The sequence below is a fragment of the Zonotrichia albicollis genome, chromosome 5, assembly GCF_047830755.1.
Source record: "Zonotrichia albicollis isolate bZonAlb1 chromosome 5, bZonAlb1.hap1, whole genome shotgun sequence".
Taxonomy (NCBI): Eukaryota; Metazoa; Chordata; class Aves; order Passeriformes; family Passerellidae; genus Zonotrichia; species Zonotrichia albicollis.
In genome coordinates, this window is record NC_133823.1 from 10,637,716 (window position 1) to 10,660,642 (window position 22,927).

At 39.9% G+C, this 22,927-nt stretch overlaps 1 protein-coding gene across 10 annotated transcripts in view; it reads left to right on the top strand.

The window, feature by feature from the left end:
- WDFY3 (WD repeat and FYVE domain containing 3) overlaps positions 1–22,927 on the top strand; it is a 156,734-nt gene that overhangs the window by 81,075 nt on the left and 52,732 nt on the right. For 9 of the 10 annotated variants that reach the window (XM_074540765.1, XM_074540764.1, XM_074540763.1 and 6 more), the window contains 11 exons: positions 1,825–2,282; positions 4,203–4,286; positions 9,614–9,791; positions 12,413–12,627; positions 13,788–13,900; positions 15,233–15,464; positions 17,020–17,120; positions 17,892–18,110; positions 20,211–20,392; positions 21,414–21,645; positions 22,256–22,416. In XM_074540765.1, coding sequence (XP_074396866.1) covers positions 1,825–2,282; positions 4,203–4,286; positions 9,614–9,791; positions 12,413–12,627; positions 13,788–13,900; positions 15,233–15,464; positions 17,020–17,120; positions 17,892–18,110; positions 20,211–20,392; positions 21,414–21,645; positions 22,256–22,416 — 2,175 coding nt within the window. The remainder of the gene's footprint in view (positions 1–1,824; positions 2,283–4,202; positions 4,287–9,613; positions 9,792–12,412; positions 12,628–13,787; positions 13,901–15,232; positions 15,465–17,019; positions 17,121–17,891; positions 18,111–20,210; positions 20,393–21,413; positions 21,646–22,255; positions 22,417–22,927) is intronic. The other variant, XM_014265837.3, reaches the window with a different exon arrangement.

The window sequence follows — 22,927 nt, forward strand, 5'->3', positions numbered from 1 at the left end:
TTCTGTGGCATCTTATTTTACCAACTTGTATCTATGAATGCTGAAATAATTATTATAAATGCAAATTGTAGTGATCATAGTAGAAAATAAAGCTGAAGAACTTGCTTAAGCAAAATAATGGAATAGTGAGAAAGTAAGGCTGGGAGTGGAGGAAGAAGCAAGAAACTCTTGTCTGTTTCCTGTTGTATTAAGTGTTTCATTTGCTAATCTAGACCCACAATTTCTCCTCAGAGTAGCTGATGTTATTTTTTTTTTAATTTAAAAATTTTTTTTAAAATTTATAATTTATTTTTTTTAAATTTTAAAAATTTAATTTTTTAAAATTGACAAAATACTGATTTATTTTGGGGTAGAAAAGCTGAGGCAAATAGTAGAAAGCAAATGAGTCTTAAATAAGAGAGCTCAGACATCTGGGTTAATTTCTGTTCAAATGAGCTGTAGTATTTCTCTGGCAGATGAACAGTTTCGTGTAATTCCAAAAGACACAAAGGAAAGCTAGTAATAAAACTATTCATTTACTGTGTAATGTCTGGGAAGGTCTTCAGCAATTTTTGAGCATGTGTTATTTACCATACTTACAAGGAAAGAATAGATACTGGAGTTCTCCAGAGGATTTAACAGAAAATCAGGATTTCTGTCTTTCCCTTGACCTGTTGTACTTGTCCTCCCTTGATGCTGTTCTCAGAAATTTTGGTTATGGAACTGACAGCCCAGAACAGTGTGGTGATGTGTCTCTTACTGTTTGTTCAAGTTTGTCAAGAAAGGAGATAGTGCCTTCAGAGGAATGACAGTCTTCCTATTTCACTACCCATCTTCTGAGTGCTTAAAAAAACAGCTTGATTCTGAAGAACTAAACTTTCAGTCATGGGAAATTCTCTTTGGCCTATTTTTCTGTATCAGTAGCATTTTTCTGTTGTTTATGATGCTTTCTGTAGGGAGACTTTTTCTTCTTTATTCACTCGTGGGTCAAACTTCCCATGACAGGTATCCTTTGCATATGTTTTTGACTGTATGGAGGGGCTTCTCCACCCCCTGATTTCACAGATAATGAGTATTATTCTCTAGTACCTAAGTTCATGTATTTTCTGCTGTTTATACCATGGCTTTGCATTTATTTGTTCAGCAAATAAGGTTTTATCCCCTTTCGTTTCTCTCTACGGCTTACTTTTGAGCAGAAACTCTTAAAATATAGTCTCAGTCTCAATTCAGAGATTTATAGAGGAAAGCTAAAAATAAGTGGGCATATTTGGCTGATTTTTACTGCCTGGATTTGCTAACTGAGTTGTTATATTTGAGTTCCATTGTGGATTCATAGCTGCCAGGTGCTTCCACATTGTTGATTTCTAGGAGACTGTTAGTATGCTCCAAGGTTTGGAATTCTCATTGCTGAAAGAAGTCATTTTCCTTCTCTTGTTTGAAATTGTTTGTGAAGTGGGATGGCAGAGAAGATTCCTTTCTAACAGAGATACTCTCCACCTAGTCACTAAGAGAATTACTTGGCAATTTTGGGTTCCATTCTGGGCTTGATCAGGTCTTTTTTGTTGGAAGGTAATTTCTTATTTCTAAATAAGGGTCAATGTTCTACTTTGCCCCCTATATTTTTATTTATTTTGTAAACTTTTGAGTTTCAGAATTTTCATAGTAAAAGTTGACCTTCAGAGATTTCAGGCATTACCAAGTTCTGACAAGTTACACAAGGATTTTACTACCACAACAATGTTTTGTGAACAAAAATGTTCCTACCTTTTCCCAGGCTGTTTGTAATGCTGCTGCTGCTTGTTGTTGCTGTTGTTTCCCTGTTTTGATTGATTGTTTTGTCCACAGGCCCTACTCTTGGTGCTGAGAGAGAGTCACCGCACAAGAACTGTTTTTAGGAAAGTTGGTGGATTTGTGTACGTCACATCTTTACTTGTTGCCATGGAAAGATCTTTGTGCTCACCACCTAAGAATGGCTGGGAAAAAGTAAACCAGAACCAAGTGTTTGAACTGCTTCACACTGTGTTCTGCACATTGACTGCAGCAATGCGCTACGAGCCAGCCAACTCTCACTTCTTCAAGACAGAGATCCAGTATGAAAAACTGGCAGATGCTGTTCGATTACTTGGCTGCTTCTCAGACTTGAGGAAAATAAGTCCCTTGAATGTCTTCCCTTCAAATACACAACTGTTTCAAAGGCTTTTGGACGATGACCTAATATCCCTGGATTCTGTGTCACCTACTCTAAGACACTGCAGCAAACTTTTTATTTACCTCTACAAGGTAGCAACAGATTCTTTTGACAGGTATGACCTTTGCTTTTTTTCTCTTCCTTTTCTTTCATCTTCTCGGCCTGCCCCACACCAGTGTTCCCCAGAATACTTCTCTTCAGATACCTCCATTGCTTTTGTATTTCCATTTTAATCTACTTCTTTCTTCCTTCCCTCCACTGAGAGGAGGACAAGGTGTCAACATCTGACCAAATACTGACTTAACTTGCTGGTGTTCTCCAGGGTGTACAGCATTCTCTCTGATGTTGGATGTTTTTATCGTGGCAGCAGTTAATATAGAGATATCAGTTCATGGTTATATTTGATGTGTTGAAGCAGCCTGTTGATTGATAGGCTGACAGGTTGCATTATCATTACAAAAACTATATTTTTATGCTTTTACTGAGTGAAATGAAAATTGGGTTGTTGAATGTCATACCTTAACTTCTTGTTTCATTTGATATGGAACTTTAAAGTAAATGATTAAAGAATACCATGATTAATTTAAAAACATAGGATCATTTAGGTTGAAAAATACTCTTAAGATCAGGTCTAACTGTAAATTTGGCACTACTAATCAATCAGTAAACATGTCCTTCAGTGCCACATCTACACATCTTTTAAAGACCCCTAGGGATGATGACTCAACTCCATCCAAGGGCAGCCTGTTCCAATGCTTCATAACCCTTTTGGTGAATTTTTTTTTCCAAATATCAAATCTAAGCTTCCCCTGGTTCAACTTGAGGTAATTTCCTCTTGCTTTTGGCTAGTTATTTGGGAGAAGTGGACACTCTACTGCTACGACCATCTCTCAAGTAGTATTAGAGACTGATAAGGCTCTCCTTGTGCCTCTTTTTCTCCTTGCTAGCACATAAGATGAACATCTTGTTTTACATGGATTTGTTTGTTCTTTAAAGTTCTAGGTAGTCTGTTAATTCTTGGTTTTTTAAATTTAACTGGGAGGCACTCCCAGAGTGAAACGACTTGAATTTAAATTGTAATGAGACTCAAAATGAACAGAAATGTGTTTTAAAAATGACAACAAGACTTTGTGAAGTATGTATTGAAGACTGGCTTGTCTTAAAGTAGGTTTTGCCACAATTTAAGGTACAAAACATGAAACACAGACCTAACCTTTGTATCTGGGACCTTTAAGCTATTTATACCCCTGCCTTTGAATGTATGTGACCCTGTTATAATAAGATGGGTCATCTTGCCCCCAAAGCAAGAGATCTTAGCGCTTTTCTTTTCTTTAATGAAAATTTTAGCAACTAACAAACCAACAAAAAAACCACCCTAACACACACTCACACTCTGACACATTCACCAAAAAGCCAATTTCAGAAATCAGTTTAATTAATCTCATTTTGAAGTGTTATTAAAGCATTCAGGTAGCAGGAGGACAGTTTGTATTAAGAGTGTGTTACTCATACTGTAGAAGTTGACACTGGCCAACAGTAGATAATGAGGAAACAATGGGGTAAGTAAATCACATAGTGATGTTGCATAAGATACCTCACTAAGTTCCCTTTCTTTTTTTGGCTGTTATTTTCAGTGATTTTTTCTTCTTTAAATTTTCTGTTCATCATTCATTATTGAATTTACATTGACTTTATTTCTTATTCCTGTTGGTTATATCTAATTTACTGAAGCTTTACTTTTTCCTCTGAATTTCTGCTGTTGAACATTGAAAGATGTTCTGCTTTGCTGGTGTCAGTAACTCTCAGCAGAGCACTGAACAAGCAGTGCAGAGTCACACCACAAGACCTGTGCTCACTTTGCATGTCTGTGTGTTCACCTGAGGCTGTCGTTGGATTTGTCCTTTGTCATCCATGTTGTTTCTGAAGGGTGGATCCAAGTAACAATTTTATTGGTGCTTTTGTAACACTAACAAGCTTATGGCCTCTGGTTTCTTCTCTAACCTCTCTGTCCTACCCCTGTCTGTTTTGTCTGTAGTCGTGCAGAACAGATCCCTCCTTGCCTGACAAATGAGACTTCTCTCCCCTCTCCTTGGGGTACGCCAGCTTTGTCCCGGAAAAGGTACTGACCCTTCAAAGAGAAACTGATCTCCTTTCCAGTTTTTCTCTCTTGCTGTTGTGTTTCTTCGTTTTGGGGGAGGGATGTTTCTCTTAAATTGCTGTTCTGAGGAGTGCATTTCCACTTGTGTGTTTACTGGATAAAAAAATGTAAAGGCATGTTTCATAGTGAATCCCAGGCAGTGATGAGATTAGAGATGTCTCCAGATTCCCATAGGACCTAAAATTAGGCTTTTGTTTCAGAACCAAATAAAGCCTAGTATAAGAAATTATCTAAGGGAGGTATATATCACACTCACAGGAACAGTTCAAAGGGATTCAGACGATGCTAGTAGATCAGTGAATACAGCAGGATTTCTTTTTTCCTGACTAATTTTTCAAGAAAGCTTACTTTTGGTGGAAGGTGGATGCTTGTAAACGTGCTCATTTGTTAGTAATTGCAGAGAATAAAAAGTAAAGAATGAACCTGTCAGTACTTGACTACCAGATCATGTAGAGAAGTGCTGAATTAAAAGGTTTGGAAAGAAAGCACAAATGGCCCAATTCAGAAATCCAAGCACCTGCTTTCACTCCCAAGCTACAGTCTTTTCTTATGCATCTTAATGTGTCTGGTAGACTTCAATATTTTTTTTTAAATAAAGGTTACTGTATGAACAGTGTTATTTACAGGTTTGTGCAAATGCGAAAAAAAATTTTTCCTGGAGTCTTCAGGGAAGGGAGCAGCCCTTTGCTATCTACAGATGGAAGTTAGACAGAGATTTGCTTTTGGGAACTAAAAAGGCATTTGAAAGACACAGGGTTATCTGACATGCAGGTGCCATGTGTAGAAAATATGATCATTATTGAGTGGTATGCTGCTTAAGATAGGCCATCAAGCTTCGTGGTTGGAATGTAAAATATTTTGCAAAGGAAAACAACCAAAGATGCTTTTGGAAACTGATTTGTAAGGAATGTTTATACTAAAGCAGGTTAATAAAGAGAACCTTTTTTCTTTACTGAGTGATGCTACCCAAGTCATACCTGGATATTCTACAGGGGTGGCTTGGACAAAGACACCTGCCCAGTAACCCAGAACCTCTTGACTGTAATTTCCTTTCTTTCTAACACTGAGACATTTAAGAACAAACATTATAGTTTACAGAGAAAAACCTTAGCTGCCAAAGTATTTTCCCTGTCATTTACTCTGAAGAAACTTGTTAGAAACAGTGAGTCCTGTGGAGGCTCTTTACAGCTTCAGCCCTGCGTTAACCTCTAGCATTGCAGATTGCCCATCCCTTTGCTGCGTTCTGCTGTTCTCCCAGGTATAGGTGGCAGGGCTGCTCAGCTTCACTGAATTACTCAAACACACAGATATGCAAAGGCCTGCAGCAGAACCCAAGCAGTGCCTGCCAAACAGGAGCTGATTCCAGGGTGTGATGAACAAGACTGCCAGATGGGTGGCTGACGCAGCCTGGAAATTAAAATATAAATATAGCTATATATGAATAGATACATTAGGCTTCCCTTGGGTTTTTTTGTGGTACTGAAAATGCACGCAGTTGCTTGAAAGCCCAAGGTAAAGATTGGGTAGTTTAAAAAGTCATTATCCCTGTGGGGTGCTTTCAGCAATTCAGGTAAGCTCCAGTACAGTAATGTAGGTACTTGCTGGGGTTAAGTGCTTTTGAAATAGATTTTCACAAACAAAAAAAGCCTCTGGATTGTTACAAATTGTGTAAGACTCAAAGTAAAAGTGGACAGAAAAAATGATCACGCTTGCCTGGGTGACTTTCAGATCCTTTGTGAAAAGCATGTTTTAAATTAAAAAAAAACCCTAGGTATTCCAAAAAGTCTGTTTGAACAGCTGTCTGCTTTCTCACAGCATCGTGTTTGTCATTCCTAGTGAATTCAGTGCCAGTGGCTGTGATCTTTCTGCTTTCAAAAATAAACAGCTTGGGGTTTGTAGTCCAATATTATTTTTTTTCTCCTCCTAAATGTCAGATACAGTCAAATTCTGTCAAAGTTGACTCTTCCCAGAGAAGTGTTTGCTCTTCTCTTATTGTTTTCTGTCTCCTTTGCTTTGCATCCCTGGGATCTCCCTTGTTGTGGCCTGGTTTTCTGCCTTTTGACTTGTAAGATAGATGCCTAAGGGAGAGCCCTCTGTTGTTTGGCTAAAAGAGCAAGCAGACACTGTGCACACAAATAATTCTTATAAACAAAAATAGCGCAGTTCTGGTTTCTCACACAGTCTAGAATAGTTTTAGATGCACTGATATGCTAATATTCTCTCTCAGACATGTCTCAAAGCTGTATTTCCCTGTGGAGTGCTGCCCTCCAAGTGTTCTCCTTTATGGAAGCAGAGTAGGTGGGACTCCTGCAGCGTGGGTTGGGATGGCAGTACATGGCTGTCCTCCCTGTTACCTGGAATGCATTGTTCTTCCACACTTGTGCATTTTGAATCAAGAAATACAGCTTTTCCCACTCTTTGAATGCTGGAAATTTTAGCAGAAATAAGCATTCTCTCTTTCTTTTTATTCTTTTTTTTTTCTTGGGGATATTTTGGTCCTGACAGGGTAAAGTAGAGAATAAAATGTAGCTTAGACTTTTTAGCCATTATTTTTGAAAAGTTTATGTAGTGATCGCTCTTGGGGAGCAATATGCAGAGGGTTTATCTACAGTAAATCTTATTTCTTTCCAGATCAAAACGCTGTTGTAATTTTCATCAATAATTATGGCTAATTATATAACTAAATTTATATTCATTAATTTCTCTTAAATTATGTATTTTATTAAATTAGATAGATTAGCCATACAGATGCATGTGTATGTGTACACTGCCTTTTTCCATTATCTGCTTCTTCTTCTTTGTTCTTCCTTAAAGGAGCCATGTAAGAATGTGGAAGTATGGCTAAAGTAATTTATTGCATGTTCTACCCTGACCCATAGAACTATAACATTTAATTAATATTTTGGAAGGATTTTGTAAGATCTCTTTTCTTTTTTCTGTGTAGAGATATCTTTACAAACTGGTTTTTTTTCCCTCCTGAATTGATACAATTTCTCCTTGTATATGTATATGGAAATGTATATGGAAAAACTAAAAATAGAAGGTATTTTAAAATTATGTGAAAAACTTTTAATAGTATATGCTTTAAAAAAAAGAATTTTTCCTTAGTCTGCTAACAGGAAGCCTAGTCTGGACTGTACTGCCTTTTCAGTTGTGTGGAATGTTGCAGTCCAGATGGTTTGAGACCAAGACCATATTTATGTTTGTGACTCACAGTGAGCGATGCTTTTGTCATGTTCTCTGTGTGCTATCATGTCTTAACCTCATAATTTACCTAACAAGGTGAACGTGATAGTGCAGATCAGGGTGCTTAAAAGTAAAATTTGTACTTAAAAGTGGACAGAATGTCTTAAGGAGTGGACTTTTGCTAGACTTATGAGAATTCTTAAATATAAATGGATATTTAGTTTTTTTAACTGCATCCTGTAAAATTTGCATTGAGATGCTCAAGGTGACATTGGAAAGAGGGTGCAGTTTTCTCCTTCAGATGAAGAGCAGTGCTTTTAGGATGCATGAGAAACAATTGCCTGTATTCCAGTTTCTGCAGTAAGTCAGGGCAGAGGCTTGAGATAACATCTCTTTGTGATAGCATTACCAGTTGTTACACTGTTCTTAATTCCATTCATTTTAAAAGCAGCAATGAAGCCTTTCTTACCTGCTAGATGTTTCCATAACATAATGGTGGGGTTGACAGGGAAGTTTCGAAAATTAATGGCCTAAGGGTTTGTAGAAAACACTAGAAAAATTCATTTAGGGAGATCTTTTTCTTAGCAGTTGGTTTCAGAATTACCATATTACTTTCTGTTTCCTGTAAGCATTAGCTAAATGCGTAAAGCATTGGTAATCTAATTTTTCTTAAAAACTCTGTTTTGAACAGTACTCTTGGGTCATTCAGGTGCCAAGTTTTTGCTGATCTGCCATAAAGCTTTTCAGTAGGAACCTTTTTATTGGAACATTATTTATTGAACCAGTTTTCCAGCCAGCACAGAAGATTGTGCTGTGCTTCCTGTTGTCCTGTTTTAGGCTGAATAATCCGATGTGTCAGCCTTCCCATAGGTGTGTTTCTTGCTGGGGGATTGGGCTTGATGGCTGTGTTTAGGGCAGAATTGTGTTTGCAGCCCTCCTCATTTCCCATCTATGTCCTGTTTTTCTCAGGAGAAAGAGATTGCCTTGTTGGAAGTGTCTAAAGGGCAAGGAACAGCCAGTCTCAAAGTCTTAGCTTGTGTTAGGGTCAGAGTTTGAGTTAATTTCTGTCACTGAGAACAGAAGAGAGGAAATAGTTCTTTCAGCTGATATGATAAGAAGAAACTCTTCTTGTTTTGCTGTATTCAGTTGTAAAACAAAGGACAATACGTGGTCATAAAAAAATTTCTTACACAGAGTTTGTTCTATTTCTTCTTATACATAAGCATATGATAAATACTGTGGGCTATGGTGATTTGGGTTGTGGTTTTTCTGGGTTCGTGGTTTTTTGGGTTTTTTTGGAGGTTTCTTGTGTGATTTGCTTTTCTTTTTTTGTGGTGAGCCTGAGTCTTTCAATCTCACTTATGCTTCTAAAGCACCATCTTGAAAGCATATGTTCAGTAAGCTGCTCATGCTGTTTGTGTGTTGAAACCCTTGCTGAAAGAAGAGTGGCATCAAACTGATACCTCCAGGAGTTTCAATGAAGAACATGTCTGCATTTCTCAGCACCAGTGGTTGCTTCTAAGTCAGTGTGTCAAATCCTCTTTTCCCTGGGTCAGACTACAGCCATTTGGTTTTACATCTTCATGTAAAACCAAATGGCTGTAGCAGTCATGGAAGGACTGAGAACATACACATTGCTGGCTTGAGCACAGAGACCACCCTTCTATTCCCCTAGGCTGATTAGAGTTTGCTGGGAGTTTTGTGATAGTGCATTTCCTAATCAGTTGTTAATGAAAAGCAAAAGGGGACACACATCCAGAGAACAGTAGTGGTAGGTTGCTCACTGCAGTTGTTGTGTGCCACCTCTACAACTAGAATGAAAAGAGGGAGTCAATAAAAACAATCTCTTAATTCTTGAAACCATGTAGCACCTGGGAAAGACGCTTCCAAATTCAAGAATAGTTGAGAAACTGAAACCTCTCCAGGCTGTCTTTAGGGAAATATGCCCAAAAGGTTTGAGAAGAGGAACACTTGTCTAACTGAGGGAAGAGAAAGGAAAAAGGAGTAACATCTATAGGCCAATATAATTTTACAGCTGTTTGAAAAATGCAGAGCTTACAATAGCTGGGTGTTGTAACCATGGGATGTTTTCTGTCCTGCAGGCACACATATCATTCTGTTTCAACACCTCCTGTTTGCCCTCAGAAAAATATAGCTGATGTGAAGCTCCAGACAGGACCCACATCCATACACAGCTCTGATGCAGTCATTATTCACCCTGGTGCTATGCTTGCAATGCTGGATCTTCTGGCCTCTGTTGGATCAGCAACACACCCAGAGGTAAGGGAAAAAAAAGTGTGGTCTGAAGCTTTGGGAGTTGCTGGGGGAAGGAATGGCTGTGGGAAATAGGAAAGCTGGTGATGTCCTCTCATTTTGTACGGAAAAACTAATATATTTCACAGGCTGAGTTGTATAACTGGTGGCATAGAGATCTGGAAGAAATTGCTTTATTTCATGGGCTTTCTTTTGTTTATCTCTTTCAAACTCTTGTTAGTAATGTAAGTTTAAAGAACGGTCTGAAGTGGCCATCATGTAAGTTTCCAAGCACTGTGATTAATTCATGTTTTCCCTGATATATCAGGTATTAATGCATACTGTGAGGACACAGGACTGAGCATCATATCTTGGGCTATGCACACTGTTTGAAGGAGCTGGAATATGTTCTAGTTCTAAAGTTGTTCTAGTTAAAGTTCTAAATTTGTTCTAGTTTTAAGTTATACTGACTGCTTTGTACAATTCCCAACCCAAAATGTCTTTGAATATGAAGGATTTATTGGACATTTTTGGAAGTTGCTTATGGAATTTTTGTTTGAGATGTCTTCCCTCAAGAATACTTTTTATTTAAAAAAAAAAAAAAAAAGGGTTCTGAAAGCTTGCATGAATTACTGGATTCTTCTTTCTTGGTCTCTACTGGTCATGAGTGTGGTAACTTTCTGCCTTCATGACATAAATTTGACAATTGTGTTGCATACGTCTCTAGTTTTTTAGAGGTTATGGTGGTGATGGGCAGCAGAATGAAGCTCATATAATCCAAGAGGAAGTTAGTTAGCAACCTGATACCCAGGTTAAACACTCACAAATCTATGGGGCTGATGGAATCTGCCCAAGGGTGCTGAGGAAGCTGGTGGAAGTGCTCACTGAGCCACTTTCCATCATTTACCAGCAGTCCTGGCTAATCAGGAAAATTACAGCTGACTGAAGTTTAGTCAATGTGATGCCCATCTACAAGATTGTCCAGGGGAAGCACAGGCCCCTCAGTCTGACCCCAGTGCTGGGGAAGGCTGTGGAGCAGATCATTGCACATCCCGTGCTGCAGCATGTACAGAACAGTTGTGAAATCAGGCCCAGCCAGCATGGCTTTACGAAAGGCAGGGCCTGCTTAACTAACCTGGTCTCCTGTGACAAGGTGACCCTCTTGGTTGATGAGGGAGAGGCTGTGGATGTTGTTTACCTGGACATTAGTAAAGCTTCTGGCACTGTTTGCCACTGCATTCTTCTGGAGAAACTGGCTGGTCGTGGCTTGAGTGGGTAGACTCTTTGCTAATTTAAAACTGGCTGGGTGGCCAGGCCCAGAGTGGTGGTGAATGAAGTTACACCCATCTGGCAGATGGTCACCAGTGGTGCTCCCCAGGGCTCAGGACTGGGCCAGATCTGTTTAGTGTCTGTGTTGATCTAGACCAGGGAATCAGGTACACCCTCAGTCAATTTGTGGATGGCACCAAGTTCAGCCAGAGTGCTGATCTGCTGGAGGGCAGGAAGGCTCTGCAGAGGAATCTGGACAGGCTGGATTGATGGGCTGACGGCAGTTGTGTGAGATTGCCAAGTGCTGAGCTCTGCTCTTGGGTTGCAACATCCCAGACAGTGCTGCAGGCTGGAGAAAGAGTGGCTGGAAAAGACCTGGGAATGCTGGTCTGCAGTATGGGCCAGCTGTGCCCAGGTGCCCGAGAAGGGCAATGGCATCGTGGCCTGTATCAGCAAGTGTGGCCAGAAGGAGCAGGGCAGTGACCGTACTTGGTACTGCTGAGCCTGCACCCCAAATCCTGTGTCCAGCTCTGGACCCCTCACTACAGGAAAGACAATGAGGTGCTGGACCCTGTCCAGAGGAAAGCAGAGGAGCTGAGGAAGGGTCTGGAGCACAAGTCCTGAGAGGAGTAACTGAGGACGCTGGGAGTGTTTTAGCCTGGAGAACAGGAAGCTCAAGGAGGTTCCTTACCTCTCTCTAAAACTACCTGAAAGTAGGTTATAGCAAGGGGAGGGGCAGTCCCAACAAGTGATAGGCTGAGAGGAAATGGCATCAAGTTGTGCCAGGGGAAGTTTAGGTTGGATATTAGGAAAATCTTCACCTAAAAGGTTGTTAAGAACTTGAATGGGCTGCCTAGGGCACTGTTTGAGTCACCAGGCATCCAAGTCTTTAAAAGACATGTAGATGTGGCACTTGGGAGCATGGTTTAGTGGTGGGCTAGGCCATGGCTGGGTAAAGAGTTCAACTCAGTGATCTTAAAGGTCTTTTCCAACCTAAATGATTATGTCTCTAAGTTACTAGGAATAACTTAATAGTCACAAAAATAAGAGTTTCTAGTTCCCTCTAAGCTGGCTGTCTTTGCTGGTGAAAAGTAGAGGTTAGTTTAACTATTCTTACCTGAATTATTTTTCTTGACTATAGTTCTGCTAATCCTTTGTCTAACTAATTACCTATTTTTGTGCAGAGTGTTTCTTCACACAGACATGTGCACACACACACCCTGAAAACACACAAGTGCATGCACATATATTTAAGTATAGTTAATTTTCTGTATTTATTGCTAATGTTAGTTTCCTTTCTATTATTATGTATAAAGCCTTTCTTCTGTTTTCCTCCTCAGTTTGCACTTTGTCAAGCCCTGTGCTGTTCTCTTTTACAGCATGCGCTGGATCTGCAGCTGGCAGTGGCCAACATCCTGCAATCTCTGGTGCATACAGAGAGAAACCAGCAGGTCATGTGTGAAGCTGGACTCCATGCACGACTTCTGCAAAGATGCAGCGCTGCTCTGGCAGATGAGGACCACTCCTTGCATCCCCCACTGCAAAGGATGTTTGAAAGGCTGGCCTCCCAGGCTCTGCAGCCCATGGTGTTGAGGTCAGGATAGCCCTGAAGTTCAGTTGGACTGGGGCCTGCAGCTGTCCCTGGCTGTCTAAATGGCTGGCAGTGGTAGAGAGCTTTAGTGACCTGATGTGGTAGAGATAGCGCAATATCCCATTTTTTCTCATCAAATAGGTTGTATCTTGACAGAGAGAGACTTTTTACCAGGGCCTGTAGTGACAGGAGCAGCACTACAGGTTTTAAAGTGCAAGAGGCTGGATTTAAATTAGACTTGAGGAAGACCTTTTTTATGGTGAAGGAGCTGAGACACTGGAAGAGGTTGTCCAGAGAAGTTGTGAATGTCCCATCACTGGAGTTGTTCAAGGTCAGGTTAGACAGGGCTTTGAACAACCTAGTGTAAGTGAAAGCAGTACCAGCCCACAGCAGAGGGCTTAGACCAAATGACCTTTAAAGGTCCCTTCCAACCCAAACTGTCCTGGGGTTCTGTGATCTCAGCTGTAGGAAGGAATTTAATTGTATTATTTCCTATGGATCACTGGCTGGCTGACCTGTAGCCAGGACGGCTGCTCGGTTCCCCTCAGTGACATGTAGCTGTGTCAGAAGGGATTCTGCAAGGAGCCCTCTAGCTCATGGTCACATTACAGGGGCTTAAGCTTCTCTAAGCAGAGACATTGAGCCTGTGTAGCTCTGTACTGAGATAGTACTTTTATCTAGAGATACAGGTGCTGATAGCCGTGAAATGATTCCCCCAGCCAAATAGGACACACTGGTAAAATAAAGCTGAAGTCTCTTACTTCAGCCTATGATCTGCCTCTCATGAAGAGTTCCCCTTGCTGGACATGCATCATCAAATGTCCTGATGTTCTCCTGCAGAATGCAGCAGCCTCCTGCCATGTTTTCAAGTGATGAGAAGGGAGTTATCAAAATTGCTTTATTTTATGATAAATTACTTTATCAAAAGTGCTTGATTATTCAAAATAGTGTTAACTTTTGAGAGCATGTGTTCCAAAATTAAATTGTTTTGAATGGATCAAATATGTTATGGATTGTAATTATGCATTGGGTAATTTTCTTAGTTAAAAGTTATGTTTATTGCAAGCAATTACTGACTTTTTAAAAAAGTGCTATTAGATTTGGTGCCACTATAGGCAAATAAGTAGAGAAAAATACTTCCGAATTTTTTTTCTCCTTCTTAGGGAATTTCTACGCCTGGGAAATCCTTTGAATTGCGGAGCCTGGGACAAAAAGTTGTTGAAGCAGTACCGAGTGCACAAACCCAGCTCACTGAGTTTTGAACCAGAAATGAGAAGTAGGTGCTGAAGTGCTAAAAATGTGTGTAAATTATGTTTCACTCATGTCCCCCAATTGCATACCTGTTTAAAATTTTTAGATAAGCATTCATAACAACCCAGCTTTACCCCAGCTTTGTATGAATGTGAAATCATCAGCACAGTCAGACTGGAAAAGTTGTAAAACCAGAGGGAATGTAGTACTTATATTGAATATATATCCAGCAAAGATTATTGCAGGTTTTTATTTTAGGAAGTAACTGTTAAATATGGTAGTAGTTTGTTTTAAGTCTTGCGTAGGTCCTGCATTTGTAGTTACTTAACATTATTTTTTCTCAGCTACTTTTGCATGCACACAACAAATAATTATATCTGTGTTAGTATCTCGCATGGGTTCACTAAGGTGTCAGATAAAATAACTGCTCAATCTCCTATTATTATCCATGAGTTGTAGAGCTTGGGAATAGCTATTCATGTAGTATAGGAGAGTCTCAGTAAATTATAATACAAAGAAATTGTTGAAAAGTTTCCAAAGCACAAGATATTTATTTCTGTGTGTCAACTTGGTCATTATATGGCTGGCTGTAACATAACATTAAAAATAGCTTAGTTGAAATTTTTGAAATATTTAAAAGAAACTAGAAAGTGTCTTAGGTGATACCGGATAAGCATTTAATCGTGAAATAAATAAGCAAAATAAATTAACTGAATTCGTGTTATATTGTCTTGTTCAGTAGATTTTAAAAGAAGGGAGAAGAAGAGATTCAATTTATCTCTTGGCCAGTGTTCTATTTATTTATATATATATATTTGCATTAGAGTATTATCACCGGGAAAAATAAACAATGAGAACAATGAAAATGTGAGACTAGAAAGTTTTTAGCCTAGGAAAGAGAATGCAAAGCTACCTCCTGAATACCACAAATTATGTTAAATTGCCTAATCTAAATTTACTTTCTGTTCACTAAGAGCTCTGAGACTGCATCAGGAAAAGCACATAGCAGAGTTTTCCTGGCTTGTTAAGTCAGGTAGCAGGAATGCATCTAAAGAGGAGCCTCTGCAAAAAGGACACTGTGCTGACATGAGATAATGCGGGAGGGCCTCGTGGCTTTACCACAAACTTTCCTTGGCGTGTTGTGCAAGATGTCCATCTTTCTGCCTTGGTTGTACATTTTTATAATCAAAGCAATGCTGCCCAGCTCGTTATCTTATGAGAGGCTGAACTAGCTGACAGTCTGTGGACACTTTAGCTATTGCACCAGACTTGAAAGGTCCAAATAAACAGCCTTAAAATGCCACCCTGTTGCAAAGCTGTATTGCAATGCTGTGTTGTTTCTTGGCTTCTCCTGTAGATAGCATGGTCACCTCCATGGAAGGTCTGGGTCCCGACAGCGTCTTCAGTGCGCACGAGGACAGCCGCTACCGGATAAGCAAGAGCCTGCTCAAGCCAGCAGAAGGGAGCACAGTGCCCCTGACCAGAGTCAAGTGTTTGGTCTCCATGACAACCCCACATGATATCAGGCTTCACGGATCATCGGTGACACCGGCGTTCATCGAGTTTGACACATCTCTGGAAGGGTTTGGGTAAGGTCCTGCTGTGCTCTCATGTGGCGTGGGGCACAGCGCAGTGTTTGCTTACTTCCTGCTTTCCCAAAGGAATGCTTTTAAATTTTAATAGACTGTTTGCAAGTAAGGAACAAATGAACTCGTTGAAGAGGAGAAAGGAATGCTTCAAGTCACTAAATTTCCACTTTCTCATTCATTAATATCTTGATAAAAAATGCTTGTTTGCCATGTGTGAAAGTGAAAAAAAAAGAAGTATGTGTCATTGATGGGACCCTCTCAGTTCTGGGTTTCACATCCCTTTTAAAACAAAGGAATGCCAACATACCCTTGAAGGGTTGCTGTCATTTACGTATGACATTTGGATGGCACGGGTATTCTGAGACCCACTTAAAATTGCTGAAAAACATGAAAATGTGAAATTGCATCAGAAATACAAATGAAGCAGACAAGGCAGCTATGATGAGTTAGAGAACTGAAAGAAGCTTAGTATTACTAACTGGAGGCGTAGCCTGGATATCATGCTTAGCTAATTTTTTCTTTTAGCACCACTTACTTGTTTTTCTCTCTCTAATTAAACACCTGCTGAGTGAAGCACTTTTTTGACGATCATGTAATATGATTTAACTATTCAGAAGATGAAAGCATGACACCATTCTCAACATCTGTTTAAGAAAAATGTTTGATCTTTTTGGTTATAAAAATGTAACAGTAAAACTTGAATACTTGGGAGCTCTGCTGCTGTCTGCATTCTCTTTTCAGCTCTGTAAAGCAAGGATGTAGCTTCCATTTTCCATCTACCCTTAATATCTAACACAGTCAGGGACAGACTTATTTTTTTAGTAAACAAATGTTACTCTAATCTGCGTTCTACATCCTTCATAAGAGAGAAGAAAAGAAAATTGTCTGGACCTAAGAACTTGAAATAGGCTGGCAAAATGAATTTTCTTTGTGTTTGCTTCAAGAGATTTGTGGGTACTGGTAACATGTCCAGAAGTAACTCACATAATGCAGTTGTGACTTCTTGTAATTTCAGCAAGTCAACTAAGAAAGCTTCTGTAATACATTTAGAAAAACAAAAAAATTAATAACTTTTTTCCTTCCATTGATTTCCTTTGTGCATCAGAGGCTCTTGTAAGGACCAAGCATAGTTAAGTTGGAGGAATATGATGTTAGTTTGAGAGCATACTTTCTTTAGATAGGAATGCCATTGTCTGCAGTTGCCAGATCCTTTGACTATTTAGCTGATCCAGTCTCTTCAGAAAGTTCAGAACAACTCAAAGGCTGCTGCAAGATGCAGGGTGCCCACAAGGGAACATCTTAGGCTATGGAGCCACATGGGCATGACTCTATACCTTCACACCAAAGGCTTACACTGCCAAAGTTCTTTGTGCCAGAGATACTTTAGACTCACAATGAGCAATCTGGAAAATTAATTCCTATTTTTCATTACTACATAAGTCACCAAGCATGTGTGCTTATGGTATATTTTTCTAAGCTATGTTTTGTTTGTATTGAACTCCACTTACACTGACTTCCATAAACTCCAGTGTGTTACTGGTCTTGTGTTTAACAGCTGCCTGTTCTTACCAAGTCTGGCTCCCCACAATGCACCTACAAATAATGCTGTCACTACAGGACTTGTTGATGGTGCCGTTGTGAGCGGAATTGGAACTGGTGAGTATCCAGTGTGACTGGTGACAAAGAGTGTTTTGTGTCTGATGTTTACTTCTCTTAGACTTCTTGATTAGCCATGAACTGATAGTACGGTGTTGGACACTGTGCACCCACAATCAGGAACTTCTTGTGTCTTTTTTTCTAAATTTGTTTCTGATGCCCCCAAGATAGTGAAAAGCAATATAAAATATAAATGTGTGATTGCTTTAAAATGCAAAGCTTAAAGTAGAAGGCTAAATTGTAATCAACTAACATATATGAGTAATAAGCCAGATGCATTAAGAAAAAGTGGAGGTCGTAGTGTGTAGAGAACATAGGAAATGTGGAGAGAATTGTAATGCTGTACTTGTGACTTTGTTCTGTTGAATCCTTGACTGCATTTATTACAGCTGTAGCTGCACACACCATCACAAAAGCCCCAGCTAAATTGTCTGCCATCACTTTTACATGTTGTTGTGGATTATTCACCCTTCAGGAACTGGAATGCTTAATTAAAAGCTGTGGGATTAATTGAACATGGTCACTTAGTTGTTAAGTCTAAAAACTAAGGTGAAGGCTTACTGCAGTAAGATAGTAAGATAGAATTAGTGGGAGCATCCTGGGATATTAGGTGGAGTTAGATGTATGTGGTAGACAGATATTCCCTTAACAGGGGCTTCTCCAGCATCTGAGAAAACACAGCTAGTGTTAGCTGAGCTGATATGAAAAAAGGACCAGGATCAAGTAGGTATCCTAACTGCAGCTATGTAATGGGCTTCTTTTTATTTTTAGGTGAAAGGGTTTTCCCACCACCATCTGGTTTAAGCTACTCAACTTGGTTTTGCATTGAACATTTTAGTACACCTCCCAATAACCATCCTGTGAGACTCCTCACTGTAGTGCGGCGCGCCAACTCCTCGGAGCAGCATTACGTCTGCCTTGCCATTGTCCTCTCAGCAAAGGACCGCTCACTGATTGTTTCAACTAAAGAAGAATTGCTTCAGAATTATGGTAGGAGTTGTGCCACATCATCAGCTAATGCTGACAGTATTATAGGGATGCAACATCAAGTTTACTTTAAACCCAGTATCCAGAAGAATTGTGTGCTGGAACTTTAATTGCTGCTTCACCAATTCCTCATTTTTTGACAATGGAAAAATGTAAACATTAATTTATGGAGCTTTTATAATTTCCAAAGAAGGTTTGATTTCTGAATATAAAAGAAAAATTTTTGCCAAAACCCCAGGTAATAAGTATTCAAGAGAGGGATTACATCATTGATTTTGAAAGGTTTTGCCTTTGATTTATATTGTGTCATTTGTTTTAGACATCATCTTTTGAGGTCTTGATGTGCAAATTTTAACTGTCTTTGCTTTGTGGAAGTTTGGAAATAGTAAACTAATAGGTTGAAGGCTTTTTCAGTCTGGATAGTCCCAGTACTGGAGGGATTTTTGAAGGCAAGCAGTCATTCACTTCGTGTTCTAATGCTGCGGTCAGTTTTCAGAAACAGTTTGTGTCTCCATTCAGTATCTGTGACCAAAGGAGGAATTACAGGAGGTGTAGTGAAGATCTAAGTGAAGCTGGTGATATCAATAAATTTGCTAGAGAGCTATCAGTGCACTCAGGGGCTTGAGGATGAGCTGTCTCTAGCCTTGTCCTCCATCAGAGCCTCCAAAAGTGGTTGGTTCTGACAGGCTGTTGCACACTGAGTCTGTGGAGGAGCTGAGAGGAGCAGGGCAGCCTTCTGCATGTGTTTCAGGCTAAGCTCTTCACCGACCAGCCCAAAGGGTTGTCAAAAACTGTTCCTGCTTCTGTTCTTTACTTTTGAGTAGGCAGCACTAATACAGAATTTGTACCATTGTTGTTATTAAAAAACTCTCACAAGGAACTAAGCGGACTGTTACCATGAAAGTAAGGAATAATCTGTAAACAGACATTCACATCATTAACTGCAGCAGTCTCCCTTGGCAGAAGTCAAATTCAAAATCTGAAACTTGGGAGTTGAAAACCCATAGTGTAAAGTAGGAATTAAACCGCCTAAATTACAAAGATACTGACAGTGCTTTCTTTCTCAGAGGACCAAATTCTTAGGGAATGAAGAAAGTTTATCTTCACACTGTTTTAGCTGCACTGAAGTGCTAGTTCATATGTTTTAGTTTAGTGTGCACCTATAATCAAACTCCCTGAAAGAGATTGGATTTGAAAAGGCTTTGTCAGAGAAGATATGAAGGTTTCTGAATATAGAGACCGTTTTTTTACTTCAACCAGGACACTTTGCTTCACTCAAATGCTACCTTGTAGTGTCTAAGTCATAGTTGGTGGTGTACTGTTGAGTGCTGAGCAGGTAGGGACCTGAAGAACTGAGACTGGAGGTGCTGTGTGCAACGCAGGGATTGGAAGTGCTGATAGTCTCTTGTAAGAATAAATTGGGTGATTTAAGGACCCTGATTGAGGGCAAGAATTGTGCTTAGAGATGTTTGGCTAAGAAAAAGAACTTGAGATTATTTTCGTATCTGAATGTTAGTTCTAAATACTCTACCTTTAACATTTTCCTTGTGCTGTTTCTAAAGAAATGAGTGTTCTCCCTGTGCAGGCAGCTGTTGTGCTAAGAGGATTAATGGTTTCTTTTCCTTCAGTATGAAAGAGTGAAGAGAGATGTGAAAAAGTTCATGGTTGAAACATTCCCTGGGTTTTGGGCAATTTCCTTTTTCTTTTTTTTCTTTCTGTTGGGACAGCTTTTAAGTAGAGTAAGGGTCATTTTTGTGATGCAAAAGTGGGAATAAAAAAAAAAGTGGGAGTATGGTTATCATCCTCTCCACAGTGTGAGAAAGGTGAAAAATAGCTCTGTGGGTTTCTGGACACGTCTGTTGGTTCTTGGTGACTGCTACTGTAGAAACTTCTTCAGGAAAACAATAAAAGATCTTTCTGTAACTTGCATGGCAGCAAGAGAAAGTAAAACCTTGAGCCATCTAGCAATTCCAGCTGAAATTTTGAAGGGAGCGGAGAAGGTATGAAGTAAAATACAATTGTCAAAAGTCTAAATATATCTTGAGATTTTTAAGCTCTTGTAACATTTCTGCTGGTGCCCACTAACTGATGCTTTTCCTTTAGTTGATGACTTCAGTGAGGAGTCATCATTTTATGAAATTCTTCCCTGTTGTGCCCGTTTCCGCTGTGGTGACCTCATTGTGGAAGGCCAGTGGCATCACCTAGTTCTGGTCATGAGTAAAGGCATGCTGAAGAACAGCACAGCTGCACTCTACCTCGATGGACAGCTTGTTAACACTGTTAAGGTAAAATAAATCTTTCAATTCTCATTTTTACTGCTTTGAGTGATTTTTTTTCTCTGTGCAATAAAAAAACCTTACAAGAAAAAAGTGCAAAATCAACCACCACCACCACCACGTCCAAAAGGTGGTCACCCCCAACAGAATAGAAAAAAACCCCAACCCAAGCTACAAAACAAAAAACAGCAAGCAAACACCACATTTATTTGCAAAGATCAATACCTCATTGTTAGGTGGAAGAAACTGCAGAGAGCAGTGAAGACCACTGTGGGCCTGTCCCTGAGCACAAAATATTCCCAAGCTGTAACGGATATCCAAACATCTTTTGACAACTGGCAGGTGTTGGCTTTAAGGTATAAAGCATAACCTGGTGTGGGGTTTAAACTAGCTAATGTTATCATACTGCTGTAGGTAAAACAGCATGTTGACTTTCAAAGTTTACCTCCCAGTATTGCTTTTGCAAGAGGAGGACTACATTATATTATGCTGACAGCTGTAACACGAGTGTCTCTCTGGCCATCTCTCTGGCTACATGTTATAGCTACTAACAGAATTTTTACAATGTAAATAGAAAAAGGCCTGTGAGGTTATTGTCTTTATATATTGGCCAGGATCTTACTAGTGTATTTGTTTAACCATTTGAAAAGTCTTACTGAATTTAGTTCATCACATTTGCACTTTAGCTTGAAATGATGTAATTTCCAAAGGCTGGGAAGGGAGAAACAACACGACTTTGTGCACCATGTCTTTAGAATCAAGATACAGCTTCTTTAGGCACAGAATTATCATGTTTTCCTGTATTTCCATACACATCTTTGTCTTTTGATAGTCACTTCTGTTCTTCACATTTCCTTTCTGTTTAACATTCTTCACTGTCTGGTTCAGTACATTGTCGGAATACCCTCCGTCACATAGCAATCATTTGGTATCTCATCTGGCTTGCAGAATGATTTGTGGACAAAATTTCTGATCTTGTCATGGTACCCTTGCTCCCTCGCTAACTCGCCTGTGCTTTGTTCCCTCACAGCTTCACTACATCCACAGCAGCCCCAGTGGCTCTGGCTCTGCCAACCCGCCCGTGGTCAGCACGGTGTACGCGTACATCGGCACGCCACCCGCCCAGCGCCAGCTCTCCTCCCTGGTGTGGCGCCTGGGCCCCACACACTTCCTGGAGGAAGTGCTGCCTGCCCCAGGGGTCAGCACCATTTACGAGCTGGGACCCAATTATGTCGGGAGCTTCCAAGCAGTTTATGTCCCATGTAAGTACAAGTCAGGTGGCACCTGGTAACTTGGGCTGTCTGGGCTGGAATTCTTGTGTGCGTACTGGCAGAAGAGGTGAGAGAGTATGCAGGAGCAGGGAGGAAAAGCTTGCTCTTCACAGGAAGAAGATTAGTAGCTGCTGTTGAAGAGTATGATAGGAATCCAAATTCTTGTGCTGAGATATAGTAGTAGTGTTTGTATTACTCACTTTGGTTTTAAACCAGTTAGAAAAGTCATTATTCATACTGTATGCAATATTTATCGGTAGAAAGTGAAATCAGAAAGGATACAAAATTTTAAAGATATAGTTATATATTCTATTTGAATCTTGTGTCTCTCATACCATTCCAAGGCAGCTTTCCTATCAAAATGTTAAAAAAACAGTTGTCACAGGCAAAGATGCAGATTTACCAAATGCTTCTCTGGCTTTTGATTGCTTTGTTTTCCTTCAGAAGAGAAGGGAAGTTTACAGCCTTTAGGCTGGACAATATCACATCTCAGCTATTTGCAAAATCTTTTTTTTGCAGTGTAAGTTGCTTAAGGTTTTACTGTTCAAATTAAAAGAAAAACAATGCCATTAATGAAGGGAACTTCTGTTTTGTCTTTAAGGTAAAGATTCGAAGTCTGAAGGAATCAATCCATCACCGGTATCTTTGGTACCAGAAGAAAAGGTCTCCTTTGGTCTCTATGCACTGTCAGTTTCTTCATTTACAGTGGCAAAAATAAGGAAAGTTTACAACAAGTTGGATAGTAAAGCTATTGCCAAGCAGGTATGTTGGGAAGTCAGGCAGTAAATGTGTATGACTTTTTCTTTTCTTTTAACTTACTTCAAGACAATTTGTTCAATGCAGCCAGGAACAATCTAGTCCGATCCCCCTCCTGTGGGCAAGGACACTTTTCACTCTGTCAGGTTGCTCAAAATGTATTCCAACCTGACCTTGAATGCTTCCAGGGACTGAGAACTCACAGCTCCTCTAGGCACTAGATGGCCGATCTTGGGGCTTCTGTGATGGGGTGACTGCATCAGTGGATAAGGGGAGGGTTACAGATGTGGTTTACCTGCACTGCTGTAAAGCCTTTGACATAGTCCCCCACTTCATCTTTCTCTCTAAATTGGAGAAATATGGATTCAGTTGGTGGGCTGTTAAGATGTATGAGAAAGTGGTTGGACAGTTGCATGCACTGTGTAATGGTCAATGGCTCAGAGTCCCAATGGAAATTGGTGACAAGTGCTGTCCCTCAGGAGTCCATGTGGGGGCCAGTATTATTTAATACCTTCAT